This window comes from Stylophora pistillata, chromosome 11 (genome assembly GCF_964205215.1).
Source record: "Stylophora pistillata chromosome 11, jaStyPist1.2, whole genome shotgun sequence".
Lineage (NCBI taxonomy): Eukaryota > Metazoa > Cnidaria > Anthozoa > Scleractinia > Pocilloporidae > Stylophora > Stylophora pistillata.
In genome coordinates this window covers 25,447,862-25,462,414 of record NC_142529.1, presented here as the reverse complement: position 1 = coordinate 25,462,414, position 14,553 = coordinate 25,447,862, and the positions used below count along the sequence as shown (strand labels likewise).

The window sequence follows — 14,553 nt, the reverse complement described above, 5'->3', positions numbered from 1 at the left end:
AATTTATCTGAAAAAATCTTCAATAGAGTCATTATTAAATAATGTAACGTACCATAACTACCTTGAAAAGTAGAATTATATTGCATCAAAGTCCCAAGTCGATGGATGGATACTTGGATACATTTTGTGTATAAATCCAATGAGAGCTGATTGCACCCAAGCTTTTTCGACAAATTTAACCCTTTACACCTTAACAGCTTTGCGCGCACTCTCCATACTGTTCTCTATATATTTTCCTTTGGTAGTAGAAAGGAGAATTTGATTAACAGTGAAGAGCTCTTTTAGATGGTAATTATTTCTTTTATTCACGTGACCTTGGTGTTAGGTTCAGTAATGATACTTAAAGGATAAATTCGCTGCTAGTGAAGCGTAGGGGCTATATAGAGGATATGACATGGCCGCTCGGGCATACGAATTTTATCTTCTCGTGCTGAAAGTACCTCTCACCAGTGAGCGCAGCGAACGAGTGAGAGATACTCTCAGCACGAGAAGATAAAATTCGTATCCCCAAGCGGCCATGTAATGTTCTGTTTATTATATAGATACTGATGAAATTTCCACATAAAAGACAACTTTTTTTATTCATTTAATGAAACAGCAATTAGGTAATTATGTCGGTAACCATGGCCACACCATTATCCTCACACGTGAAAGATAAAAATAGTATCTTCACTGCGTGCGGTGAAGATATGATTTTTTAGTAAAAGGAGAAATCCTGGTATTTCATCAGTATCTATATAATAAAGGGTTATTACAGCCTTGTGTCATATAAAGACAAACTAAAACTTATTTCTATGTGATGCTTAGAATTATATTTCACGAATTTTAACTTTACATTGCAAAGCTCTGTGTTAAGCATCGAAAAAGGATCACTTTAATCGTTTCTGCTCTCTTTAAGGAATCTCTTCGCCCAACAGTGAACGGTTGAGAATAAATTATATTGTTCGTCCATGGAACTAATTGCGTTTTAAATTTCAATGCCATTTCTTGAAGTTTATAAACGGGACCTGTTGGATGCTACTGAAACACCGTTCAATTTGTTGATCAGCGCCTGATACAGAACTATACACAAGTACAAACTTTCGACCGCCACTAGAACTAACACTTTCAGCGGTCCAACTATGTCTAATTCTGTATAATTTACAATAGGAAAATACTCTGTCGACTGCATGGATAAGTTAGGCATTGAAACCAAATTATTACAAAAATTACAAAATGTAACTGTGATAACCCTAACCTCCTCAATCGTTATTTTGTTTTCTAAAGATGACAGCTCAAATAATCAACAACCAATTGCAGCACGTACAGCTGAATTCATGCGCCTGCTTTCGTTTCCAGTCTCTTTCTTGTGTTTAAACCTTGCCTTACGAGGGCAAACACGAATTCAAGCAGATTTTGGCCCGAACATTCCCTTATAGTATTGGTGATACTGCATTATTTAATAATGCTTAAACCTTCCAATTAAACCCTCAGAGAAATCCACCAGGATTAATCAAAATCATCATTTCCATAAGCCCGTGTCTGACTAAATCCATTGATAACATAACCAAAGTAAAGCGCCCGCTCTGATTAGTCAATTTAGCGTCCCCCATTTGCCCATGGGTGTACGCTGCTGACGTGAGCAAATGCAAAGACTATTTTTCCGCGCGCGCTTTTTTTTCTGGTCACGTAAGATTTGTTAAATAAAAGGGAACTCTTTAGCTACAATGTATCAATGTTATGTTATAAAACAAATGGTAAACACCACAGTGTATACTATTGAGTTAGAGATGCAATTGGGAAGTTTGCTAAGTACTCAAGAAGCTAGAGTCGCTCTCGGCTATCGCCTCGAGCGACTCTTACGCTTCTTTCGTGCTAAGCAACCTCCCGTGACTCTTGGGCTTCTTTCGTGCTTAGCAACCTCCTGCGTGCATCCATAACTCAATAGTGTACTCTGTGGTGTTTACCATTTGTTAAGTATGTAACAGTTAGCCAAAAAGTCTCCTCACATTTAATTTCAGTCATTTCTTTCACATAACCTTAGCAAATGGTAAACACCACAGCGTACACTATTGAGTTATGCATGCACACGGGAGGTTGCTAAGCATGAAAGAAGCGTAAGAGTCGCGCGAGGCGATAACCGAAAGCGACTCTAGCTTCTTGAGTGCTTAGCAAACCTCCGAGGTGCATCCATAACTCAATAGTGTACACTGTGGCGTTTACCGCTTGTTTTATAACGTAACATTGATACATTGTAGCGAGAGTTTTCTTTTATTCAACAAATCTTACGTGACCAGAAAAAACAAGCGCGCGCGGAAAACTAGTCTTTGCAGTTGCTCACGTCAGCAGCGTACACCCATGGGCAAATGGTGGACACTGAATTGACCAATCAGAGCGCGCGCTTTACTTTTGGTTATGTTATAATTTAGATTGGCAACCATTCCCAGAAGAACTTTAGTTCCAATCTCTTGTGCTGTGCAAGATGAACTGAAAGGTTTATGTCTATTGACCACTTTCATAAATGACTGGCGGATTAATATTCTTTTGTTTAAATTTAAATTAGCCTTTCTGGCCTCGCTTGAGATAATGTATTCTTTTGAATTTTGTACTGGAGAACGAGACCAGAAAGGCTAATTTAAATTTAAACAAAAGAATATTAATCCAGCAGCCATTTATGAAAGTGGTCAATGTAAATAATTGTCAAAGTCAAACTAGGCCACTTCTGTAAATACCACTTTACTCTTCAGTACCAGTGTTTGGAATGGTGGTGTACGTAAGCCTTAAATTCTTTTAATGTCTTGTCTCCACATAAATTACACGAGATGTTCTTTTACTTCTCAAACTTGTACACAGAGACTGTTAAGCCAAGGCTTGTTGTTTGCCTCAGCGGATTCTTTAACAGTAACAAAGGAAACTTGAGTGACTATTTCTTTTTAATGTAATGAAGAGTAAAGGTATTTTTTCGTAGCAGCTCAGCTTTCATGACATTCTTAAATATTGCTTAACTTTGATATTCTTTCAGTGAAAATGATTGTTATAACTTATTACTTGCTAAGTTAATCATTAAAGTAATCTTTAAAACTGCGAAAATATAACACTAGAAGCACAATAACAAATTTATGTTAGGGATACCTGAATTCCGAAGCAAACGTCGCAAGTTGTTGAGCGATGAAGTTTCTATGCCAACTTTAGTTTACTCAGGTAATGAAATATTTACCAATTTAAGCTTTTCTCATAAATATTTATACACTTCATTAAGCTGGTGCCTCATTCTATGAAAATATTTGGTCATTATCAAAGAAATTGCCCGAAAATAGGGCACTATTTCCTATTTCACATATTTACATGCAGTGAAGTATTCCAGGAGCCACGTCATATATACGTAATTTTGCGTCGACGAGCAAATTCTCCTTTAGTTAATTTTTGAGGTATACTACAAAACATTAGCTTGCTGAGATTGAAAAGAGTGAGATTGATGAGGATGACGAATTAAGGGTCAAAGAAATTCAAGGATTGAACGCGATTGCAAATGTCGGAAGCGAAAAACTTAGGTGAAAGTTTTCGTGATGTTCCAACCTTGAACTAACTACTCTGTGAGTGAAAGGTCACCCCGCTGAGTCTGTTCTTTCCTGGTTCCATACATCCTTTTTTAATCAAACGACGTTTTTGTTTGTTTGGAACGTTTTTATAGAATCCGCATTGCATTACCCAGTAACGTGGTTTCTACCAACAAGAAATGAATCTAAGTGTCTTTATAGTAGCTCATCGGTGTCGTTATGGTTACTCATCGTCATGGCAACCTGAACTGCCTCGCAGATCACGTCGTCCCTGTGTTTCTGGAACTTTTCCACAGGATGGGCACAAATTATTGGTTCTCGTGGAAATTGTCATTTATATTTTTAAGCGTAGATAGCGGAAGGACAATACCATCAGCCCTCGTTCAGGACTTAATGAATCAGTGGCGTCGCAAAACATCAATCAGCTTTACATTTTTGTTCGCCTTCATAACTCAAGCTTCTCAGAGCTCTCCTTTCAAGGTTTTGTCTCATGTTTGGTAAAAACCAAGAGGAAGAATCGACTTATCGTAAAAGCTGAGACGAGATAAGTTTTTCGTTCATCCTGCTTCACTTCGAGAGGTTTTGAACACAATTGGCCTTTAAATTACTCAGAGACAGCCTTGTTACGACTGCAACTGCAGCACTTTGTCTGTTATCGTTCTATCCAGTACACCCATGGTCCGAATGTTCTCATCGAAAGATAAGTCAGTGGTAGCCGTCGTAGTACGTATTAATTCCTTTGTTCAGGATCCAATAACAGGTCACTATACAAGCGCTTCCCGAGGTCACTATGTGATCACTCAGTCTGGAACTCCTTCTTTCTTCACTGGTGTAAACGCACTGAAATGCCAGAAAAACCCTCTGGTTACTGTTGGTGAACTACTGCATACCATCAAGCTGCACTGAAATGCCAGAAAAACCCTCTGGTTGCTGTTAGTGAACTACTGCATACCATCAAACTGCACTGAAATGCCAGAAAAACCCTCTGGTTACTGTTGGTGAACTACTGCATACCATCAGGAGGAGGAGGGGGAGGGGGTAGTGTCACTTGAATGTCTTCCTTTGCTGTCAAAACGACACCTCATGCTAACCATCTTTACATCAATCATCATGGACTCACTCAGCAGTTGTACCGAACTACGTCACTAACTCACCAAGTCCTCAATTTGTATTACGTATGACTTTCCTCTGGAGCTGACGAACCGCTTGTAAACGGCCGATGTCTTGAAGGCGCAGTTTGTACTTGAGACCTTGGCTCCACGCTCCGTTTATTCTCCTCATGTTCGAACTCATCGTACTGGACATCTTCTTCAAACGACTCATTAATCATGTTTGCATTGACTGTATTCAATGTCACAGTTAGCGTCGGTTTCACAAACCGTACAGAGTTCTTGGGAGTCCTCTTCACCGGGGTTCCTGGTCTCCCTGGGGTTCCTGGTCGGCCTGTCGATCCGGGCCGGGCATTTCCATTGGCCATGTTTCCTTTGTTATCGCTCGTTTTCATAGTTGCGAGTACATGGTCAATATCATCTATTTCGAACTCTTCGCTTTCCCTGTGTACTATGGGTTTACATTTTGGTGAAGATTTCTCTGCAGGGACGTCTATAAAGCCTGTAATGGCTTCCGAAAGTTCTGGCGGGTCCACCGTTAGGGTGTTTCCATAATGAGGGGGGCTTTTAGGTGGAGTGTCTATCGTTGTACTCTGGGTACTGGTGTGGCTCTTTTTTCTGCCGTCAAGTGGTGGACTGTTAACGGAAATGAATTCCTCGCTGCTTCGGGAGCGGACTGGAAACGATTGTCGATGATTCATAGCCCCTGCGTATAGAGATGACCGTGCGCGTCGAGCCCTGAGTAATAAGAGTATGATAATCGCATAACTCAGTAAGAGAGTTATTAAAGTTAACGATAGTAATCATTGAGATGTTTGAAACATATCCCAATAGATTCACTAATAGAGTATTTTACAAAAGATGTTACCCTCTTTATTGAGCTGCTTCTAGCAAGCTACCTGGGTTTCTCAGTGATTGTCTGCTCGATTGCATGACCAATGATTGATCGATTAACGCAATAAATGTGGTGGTGGCTGAGTTATAAAGACATGTTATCTATTCATTAACTTTTTGGTTAATTCATGTCTTAAAAGAGTTTGGAGAACTCGTTAACTGCAGCCAGCTGCCTCAGATTCAAGAGGTATACTTGGTTTGTATCTTATTTGAAAATTTTGGCACCTTTTCCCTAAAGTTATAGATCACAAAACCAAAGCACTTTAAGGTAATATTTTTTATCGAGCTAAGCCGAAGTCTAACCCAGTTCTGTTATTTAAAGTGGTGTCAATATTGCTCCTTCCCCCAGTATGGGATGTTATATCATTGCTGATTACCCCCTCCCCTCCCCCAGCATTTTCTCTAGCTTCCGCCGGCACCTCACAAACACTTTTTTGCCACTTAAGAACACATCACAATGAGCAAGCTAATTCTTAGACCCGGGCCTTACGACCCAGAGTCCGACGCGCTTACCGTTAGGCCACCACGACTTCCTCAACACGTTTATAAGTATTTTTTTCTAACGTACACACTCACCGTCCACGGTATGGATGTATTTTAGCATCCCCACCCAGAGATCCATTTATGATTGGCGACGATTTCCTCAAATCCAGCCTTCCCTCGGCCATATCTGTGCTTGTCATATCCTCGCTAGGTCTCGCCGACTGCAACATCAAAGCATTTGCAGCTCCAACCATAGGGCGTTTGGATTTCTTCGGGAGCTTCATCTGCGCCTGCGCATGTGAATAGTACAGCGAGAAGTTACTGCCGATGATAGAGATTGGAAGCGCTGTGATAACGATTGAGAGGGCCGCACAAAGTGCACCAAAGAGTTTTCCAACGCCAGTCGTCGGAACGTCATCTCCGTAGCCTACGGTTGTTATGGTAATAATGGCCCACCAGAAAGATTCAACGATGGAAGGAAACTCTTCAGGATTACTATTCCTCTCTGCGAGATATGCACAACTGGCAAAGATGATTACCGGCACGATTAGCAACAAAACCAAAAGCATCAATTCGCGGGAACTTGCAATCATGGTTTGCTTAAGAATTTGGAATCCCAGATTCACTTTAAAAAACCGTAGTAACCGGAAAAGCCGCAAAATGGCCAAGACGTCGTATTCGATTTTTGGGTCGCCATTTGGGTAACCTTCTGTGGTTAGAATACGAACATAAAAAGGCCAGATAGCAATGAAATCTACCCAGTTCATGATCTGCTTAACAAAGTCATGCTTGCTAGGGCAAGTGGCCAGTCTGAGTGTAAATTCAACAGTGAACCAGATTCCGCACACGCCTTCTATTATCACCATGGCAACACGTGCAGTGCTGTTGTCTTTTACCACCTTCATAGTCTGCACGCAGTAAGCAAGCACGGACAATATTATGAACATCAATGATACGAGGAACATCACCTGTAAACACAGAAACAATAACACTTTTCATTTGCAAAGTCAGTAATTCGCACACTAAGGATTGCGAAAGGTAAAACCCGTCAAAATCTAACATAGACTGATTCATTTTAAGGACAAAGGATCAGGATATCTGCAACGTGGTAGTTGATGAGGGTGATACGGTGGCTACAAAGGGACATACACTTTTCTCTCTCTTTTTTTTCACTTGCAACTTAGCTGCTACTTTCGTGCGACTTAGCTGCGACTTTCCTGCTAAGTCGACTTTCGCTGCTAAGTCGCAAGAAAGTAACAGCTCAGTCGTAAGAAAGTAGCAGGAAAGTCGCAGCTAAGTCGCAAGAAAGTAGCAGGAAAGTCGCAGCTAAGTCGCAAGAAAGTAGCAGGAAAGTCGCAGCGAAGTCGCAAGAAAGAAGCAAGTCGCAAGAAAGTCGCAGCTAAGTCGCAAGAAAGTCGCAGCTAAGTCGCAAGAAGGTAGCAAGTCGCAGCTAAGTTTTAAGAAAGTAGCAGCTAAAATGCAAGTGAAAAAAAAAGGGAGAGAAAAGTGTGTCCCTTTGAAGTCACCGTAGGGTGAAGCATAAGAGTCTCAGAAATTAAACAGACTTTCGTCATTTGTATTGATAGCTATAGGTTGCTCTGGCAGAGTAAAGAGAGATCCTCGGCTAAAGCAGCAAATTCTAAGCATTTCGAAGCTTTAAGGAAACTATAGGACTTCGAGATCGAGATTGAAGTTCTATAGAAACTATATTTAAGACTTATCGCGAAGGCTGATGATCGGTTGAAATGTTTACAAGAACTTTGCGGCACATCGACCATTAAATAACTTAGTTAGTGCAAATAATACGTTACGTTATTATGACTAGCTTTTTATGCCGTGAAAAATTAATGTTAAGAGAATGAAAACCATCAAATATTAATCTGGCAAGATGGAAATACAAGTCAAAACTAACGAGCATGGTAAAGGATGGTGAAGACTTGGCAAAGATCCATAGATTAAATTTTTACCGCCTCCCGGTTAGCTCAATTGGTAGAGCGCCGGACTGTTGTGCGGGAGGTCGTGAGTTCAAATCCGGCCGGACCAACATTCAGGGTCTTTAATTAACTGAGAAGCAAGTGCTGCCTTTGTAATAATATCTGAAAATGGTTAGACTTTCTAGTCTTCTCGGATAGGGACGATAAATGGAGGTCCCGTCTCCGGCAGGGTTGGGGTAGGAGACGTTAATTTCCCACACACGAGATTACTGTGTGATGGATGTCCTCCCCGGGGTGGGATGGGTGGGTAAAAAAGGGGTTAGGTGTCAATTGGAACGAAAGTTCTGTTCCTTTCTCCTGCCATTCCTGTGGCGAGTCAATTAAACTAAACTAAACTAAACTGAACTTTATGGAAGCAGAAACACGTAGGCAGCTTTTTAGACATAATTGAACGACAAAACCTGGCCGCGACTGTAAAACTTATTCTCGCCTGTATCTACATTAGTCAAGTTCATAATAAAAGAACTACGATGAGTCGGTTTTAACATGGAAATATCCTTATTATGGCTCCTATCGTACATTGCTTCTAGGTCGCCTTAGAATTTACAGTGTTGGTTTTTGTGGAAGGAGGCAGATCAGAGAACCCATAGGGTGAGAGCCAACAATTCAACAAATTCAAGGTAGGTGTGAAGCCAGCATGGGGGATCTAGCCCAAGCCAAAAGATGTTAGGCGCTCTCGTCACTCCACCGATTTCCTACTCAGTGCAAGACTTCAGCAATTAGCAACACACCAGTCGAACATTGACGGCTATACGAACGTTGTAATGGCTAGGTAATTGAGTAGATTGAAGTTTTCTTTTATGGACCTAAAGGTTCTCTTAAGATTTCTATGAACGTATTTTAATCCCTTTCGCATGTCCTGCGTGACGGTGATGACTTTTTTCCATTTTATCTTATAAAGTTTTGCGCGGGAAATTGCGCATGGCCGGCATAAAGTGGTCTCCATACGCATGGCAGACGTTTCACCGTTGTGTTTCATTTAACACGCTGCAAGCTTCCAAAGCACCTATCATGCCTCACCGGGGGCAACTCTTACTCAGCTAAAAATTGTTAAGGTAGTTGAAACGCGGTGGCGAATTGTAAAAAGGTTACTATCCTGGAGTTAGACCCTGTTTGTAGTTTGATGTACGGGAATATTCCGAAAAGTAAAAATCAAGTGATCCCCTGGTCATTATTGGACTATTAAACCCTGTTTCTATGTAAAATGTACGATTGCGTGACCGAAGACATATTTGGCGAAACAACAAGATCAAATTCTTTTAATTTTTTTTTCCTTTATGGAACGAAATTTGGTCGGATTAAACTGTTTTTACCACAATTGGCAGTAACGTCGCAGTCTTATTGTCCAATTTGCCGTTGTCGATAAGAATACAGAAAACGATGCTCGCTTCAACGTGTCACGCTCTGAAAGAATCGTTTTATTTGACGTCGATATTGTGCTAAAATACAAATCAACATTGGTTTAACGTGGTCTATACTCTTATCGACAAGGATATTCGTCATCGCAGTAGTCAAAATTTGTTGGGAACTCACGACGCGCAGCCGAGTGAGTCCACAACACTTTGACCATTATGATGAGGAACATCCCCTGTTGATAAGAGTACAGACCACGTTAAACCACTGTCGATTTTTTAATTATGGGTACGAAAATATGGCGGCTTTCGTTGATGCCAGTATAACATTTCTTTTTATTACGTTGCGTGAATAATATTTTGTTTCAGTTGCACCACATGCATATGCTTTGTTTCATCAGAGAATTTCTGACATTCCCTCCTAAATAAAAGCTCTCATGTTCCCCATTCTCGTGATACTGAGTTGGAGAGAAAAACGAGAACCCGCTGCTGGCATTAAAAAGCAAACAAAAGGTAGGAACCATGCTGTGCAAGAAGAACTATTTTGCAATCAATTGTTTCTTCACCAAATTATGCAATCAGCATAAGAATCCATCTGGTGAGAAATCGTGTCCGCAGCGTTCATGTAATTATCAATGAAGTAAATACCTGTTTCGCTACACCGGAACTTACCTTTTTTTTCTTTTTCTGGAAAATTCTCAACTTGAATGGAAACATTTTAATTACTGGCGGGTTTTTTAATGAAGATTGATTTATCCTCTTCAATCGTCTTCCAACGATTCGCCAAAAAAAAAATTGAAAAACTTTAGTTTTTATCAGAAAACTATTTTGGCCACGCATTCTCTCGAAGAATCATTTTTCCTCGAATTTCCCAGCAACAATGCGCCTAACGACTTTGAGCCACTGCTGAAATGTGCTCGTGATAAATTGTGATTGGAATTTTTTGAAAAGTTTCGTTAGGGAAGTGAATTGTCGTTTTTGTCTGAAAAACGCTAAGACAAGTGAGCATGTAAACGAAATTAAGTAAGCATCAATGTGCTTGATCCCGTTTCGAGTGGAAGTGTATTATTCTTAGAATATTTGAAAATTGAGGATCATATAAATAATGTAAAAGCTTCTCAAGAGCTTTAAATGAATTCTAACATAAAGAGCTCATTTCTTTCATGCGAGACTTCTTCTTTTCCATTACCAGATAGTTACATTTCTAATGGTATCCCATAGATGTTTATGTTGCACGTATAGTCGCTAAATCCGCCCCTTTTTTTAGAATCATTTAGCGCTGCATAATAAAAGATCAACTGCGTTAATGTTGTTTTTGTGAACAAGAAACAGACAATGACATTTTCCGCATGAAATCAAAATTTTCGACCAAAACTTACACACTCATGTATATTACAATTTCAATGTCCCTTGTGGAAATCGTATTTTGAAAATGACTATGAAACTAAGTGAATTATTCGGCAAACATGGTTTCTATGCAGAGCTGTTTATTCCGATGTATATACACAATTATTTATATTTGGATATATTTTACCCTCAATTCAAATTCGCGGAAAGTATTGTATCGTCGACTATTATCTAAGCTGTTAAATTGAAGGACGGGCATGAAGTGGAGGGTCTAAATCTCGTAAAAAAAAAACGCAATTTCTGGAGAGCGATTCGCGTCTGTCATTTCAATTTATTGAATTCATCGTGTAGAGTACGTTTTCGGACAGGAACTTTTCATATATTTGAATATTAAACGAGTTTGTCAGTATTAGATAATAGCATTACGCTTGGAAGTACGAAAATTTTTGTTTTTTTTTCTGAATAATTCGACAGAAGGAAGATTTCTTTTCTTTTCTTTCTCAACAGATGTTTCAATGAAACTTTCCCGTCTCCTAAAAACAAAAAATTCACAATCTTAAGGAAAATACTCTTATTGTCATCGTTGTTTTTATGACATCACATCGCCAATTTATACGAATTCTCACGTTGAACGATGACTTACAAATTTCCAATCGACACTGATATTTCAGTAGAAAAGAACCCTCACGGGGTCGTTGTGTTGGCGATAAATTTCTCAGCATTGATCCTTGTGTTAGCTTTTTGCCGCTAGAATCCTTTCTTTTTTATTATAATGATATAATTATTACTATTACTGTGCCAAAGGCCTTGTAGCTAGCATTATTTGATGTTAAATGAACGATTCATCTGGAAAAGTAGCTAAAGAAAATGGCGAATTTCTGTCGGAGTTTAGTCTTTTTTGTTTCCTTCCCAGGCGTTTCCAAGTTAGCCAGCACGACACAGCGAATTAATTCATCGAGCTTCGCTATAATTCTTTGCCTCAGAGAGAAAAACCACCGTTCATTAAACACTCGTTAATAACGGTATATGATCGACCTTAGAACGTTTTTCCTTTAGTAACTTTGTTAACAAATACCCCTTCACCAACTTACCCGGGCCAGTTTCGAAGACCGTTGGTGCTCAAGAACGTTCCAAATCTTGGGTTTGTACTTTTGCCAGCACGACTGCTGCTCGCCACCAAAATTTTCAGATACCAACTCGCCAAACTCAGAGTTTAAATCATCGTCATCGTCCGTCATCTCTGCCGCCTCGAAAAACTTTAAATTTTCTTGAGCTTCTCGATGTTGCGTGTAGTAAGTCCAGCAACATGGTTCCATTTGCTTCTCGTCGATGCCCCAAAATAACAACTCGTCTTCAAAAAGCGGCCCGCAAACATCATGTGGACTGTGAAGCTTTCCCGTGCGATAATAATTTATTATGGCGGCAAAAACGCCAGGATGTCGGTCAAAGAAATATTCATTCTTTTCCGCGTCATAAAATTCAGAGCTGTTATTAACGTTCTCGGTACACCAGGCGAGACGTGTTCCCGGGAAATTACGAAGAGTGCTCCTAAATGTTTCATGTCGGACTCCACCGCAATTAATAACGATTCGATCCCGTCTCGCAGGATTTGGGTGAATCTCTTCTGCTCCGTCAGACATTTTCGTTCAGGTTTTCATCGCGTCGAGGTCATTTCCAGCGTTCGCCATTTGCCCTGACGAAAATACACACAATCAGCGATGTTATCGTTAGATTTTACCCGAGCGTTCGTTCCTAGCTACAAGAAGCTAACCGCCGCACAGGACACCAAACACGGTCAGTGTTGTAGTTGAACTAGCCCCGTATGATAATTTCATCTATAAACACACTACGGCCTCTGTTTTCGTCTTGTAAATTAAAATTTGCCGTGTTTTCTTCGCGTTATCTACACCTGACGAGAGTCTGTCTTTACTCGCATTTCACCCTCCAGCTTTTTTTTCTTTTTTTTTTTTTTAACGGTAAAGAGGAAACTTCCCAATCAACAGTGATTGTTTCACTGTTTTGGTAATGGTTGCTGAGCAGAGCCAAGCTCCGATTCAGGATAGGTTAGTACGAGCAATTTGTGGGGTGATATTACAAAGCGTTCGCATCCTTTCCTACACCTGCGCTCGCATAAATATTCATGTTCTATTGGGTGATTGCCAATTAGAAGGTTTAATAAAAGCCATCCGTGGACAATGTCCATTGAGTCATTTTATTAATACAAGAGTTCTCTGTCACACGCATGTGTCATTTTCGGTCCAATCAGCGTCGAGAATTTTGCCAAACTCGCATCAGTTTCAAAATCGCTCGCTTTTGACTGGTTGAAATTCAAATTAACATCTCCAAAAAGCGAAATGGTGTTATGTAAATTTGCTCAGAGAAACGGTCGCAATGGAAAATAAACAGCAGAGCGAATGACGACAAAACAAAACGAACTATTCGTTAACGCTTAAAAATTTTAATTTACGTTTTTGAAAATTTGAAACTGGAAGATTACAACTTAAACTATCGGGAATAAAACATGTCGCTTATCGGCCAGTTAGAGGACTCTTAATCTCGTTTTCTGTTGCTTTTTCAATCCCAGACCTATACTTTTTCTTTAGAGTATTCGACGGACGAAAAAGCAAGTTCATTAGAACTTAAAAACGATGTTATATATCTTCGATGTACACCGGACAAGTGATTAATTTCTTCCCTGTGAAACTTGGGATCCGCTATCTGCTGTGACGTAATACAGAGTAATTATACTCTACAAATACGATGAATATATGAAGTTCATATATTTTGAACTGCGGTTATAGATACGTATGATGCACGATCCTCGCAGTAGAGAGCGCTATTTATGCAATAGCGAAAATCAGACCTGAAAAAAAAAGGCCTGATTTTTTTCAGGTCTGATTTTCGCTATTGCATAAATAGCGCTCTCTACTGCGAGGATCGTGCATCATACGTATACTCTACAACTTGATGACAATATTTTGCAAGGCTGTACATATTATTGTTAGCCTTGATATTCATAATTCAAGCGTTCAGAAATCGGATACCATCCAGGTGCTGAAATAATAACAATAAAAATAAACCAGCAAATTTAGGACGTGTATGAAGCACGTACAACTTAGAAACGGTTCCAAAGCGCAGTATTCCTCTAACGAATTTATTTTTATAGCGCGTGCAAACCGTGGCTTATTGTCAAAACAGTTGCTGTATCTTTGGTGATGCTAATTATCGACTTTTCCAGCTTGGCGTGGCGTATTCTTAAATTTTTTTTCTGGAGTTGTTTTCACTTTGAGGGATGAAAAATTCTGCACCTTAAAAATGAATTCTGCTTTGTCTCAGGCGACCTACCGCGATTCCATCTGCATGTTTTCTATTTTAATAATTTTGAATTACGAAGACCATTCAACGTAAAACATAAACCGACAGCTTAAACGCTTTGAGGCGATGTTGGTCGGCAGGCTCTCAAATGCAAAAATTTATTATAAAAATTAAAGAAAACTATGATACTTTGTCGTTTTCCTTGTTAGTGACTTTGCAGAAATCTTCTGTAAGAGTTACTTATCACTCTTAAAATTTTTGGGTCATCCTCGATATAAAAACCTGACGTGGTTTTCTTTGTTTCATGAGGTATTGCTTTGCTGTACGCTTTTGTTTACAATGTTTTGTTGTCTTTGTTTTACGTCACTCGTGAGCTTCACAGGTTTTTACACCGACGATGAGCCAAAATTTTTAACTCTCTATCTTTGCAGCTCTCATGATATCAATCCTCAAAGGCTTAAAGAGGTTGTTTTACCGACACTGTTTTGAAGTCTCCGTCGCTAATCAATAATGTCGGTCTTCT

General features: G+C 39.7%; 1 protein-coding gene across 1 annotated transcript; it reads right to left on the bottom strand.

The window, feature by feature from the left end:
• Positions 1 to 851: 851 nt before the first annotated feature.
• LOC111336758 (potassium voltage-gated channel protein Shaw) lies at positions 852 to 13,549 on the bottom strand. The gene is made up of 3 exons (XM_022942907.2): positions 11,807 to 13,549; positions 6,116 to 6,990; positions 852 to 5,383 (listed from the first exon to the last, which is right to left on the bottom strand). The coding sequence occupies exons 1-3, from the start codon at positions 12,353 to 12,355 to the stop codon at positions 4,708 to 4,710; spliced, it is 2,100 nt and encodes a 699-aa protein (XP_022798642.1). The 5' UTR covers positions 12,356 to 13,549; the 3' UTR covers positions 852 to 4,707.
• Between the last annotated feature and the right edge of the window lie 1,004 nt (positions 13,550 to 14,553).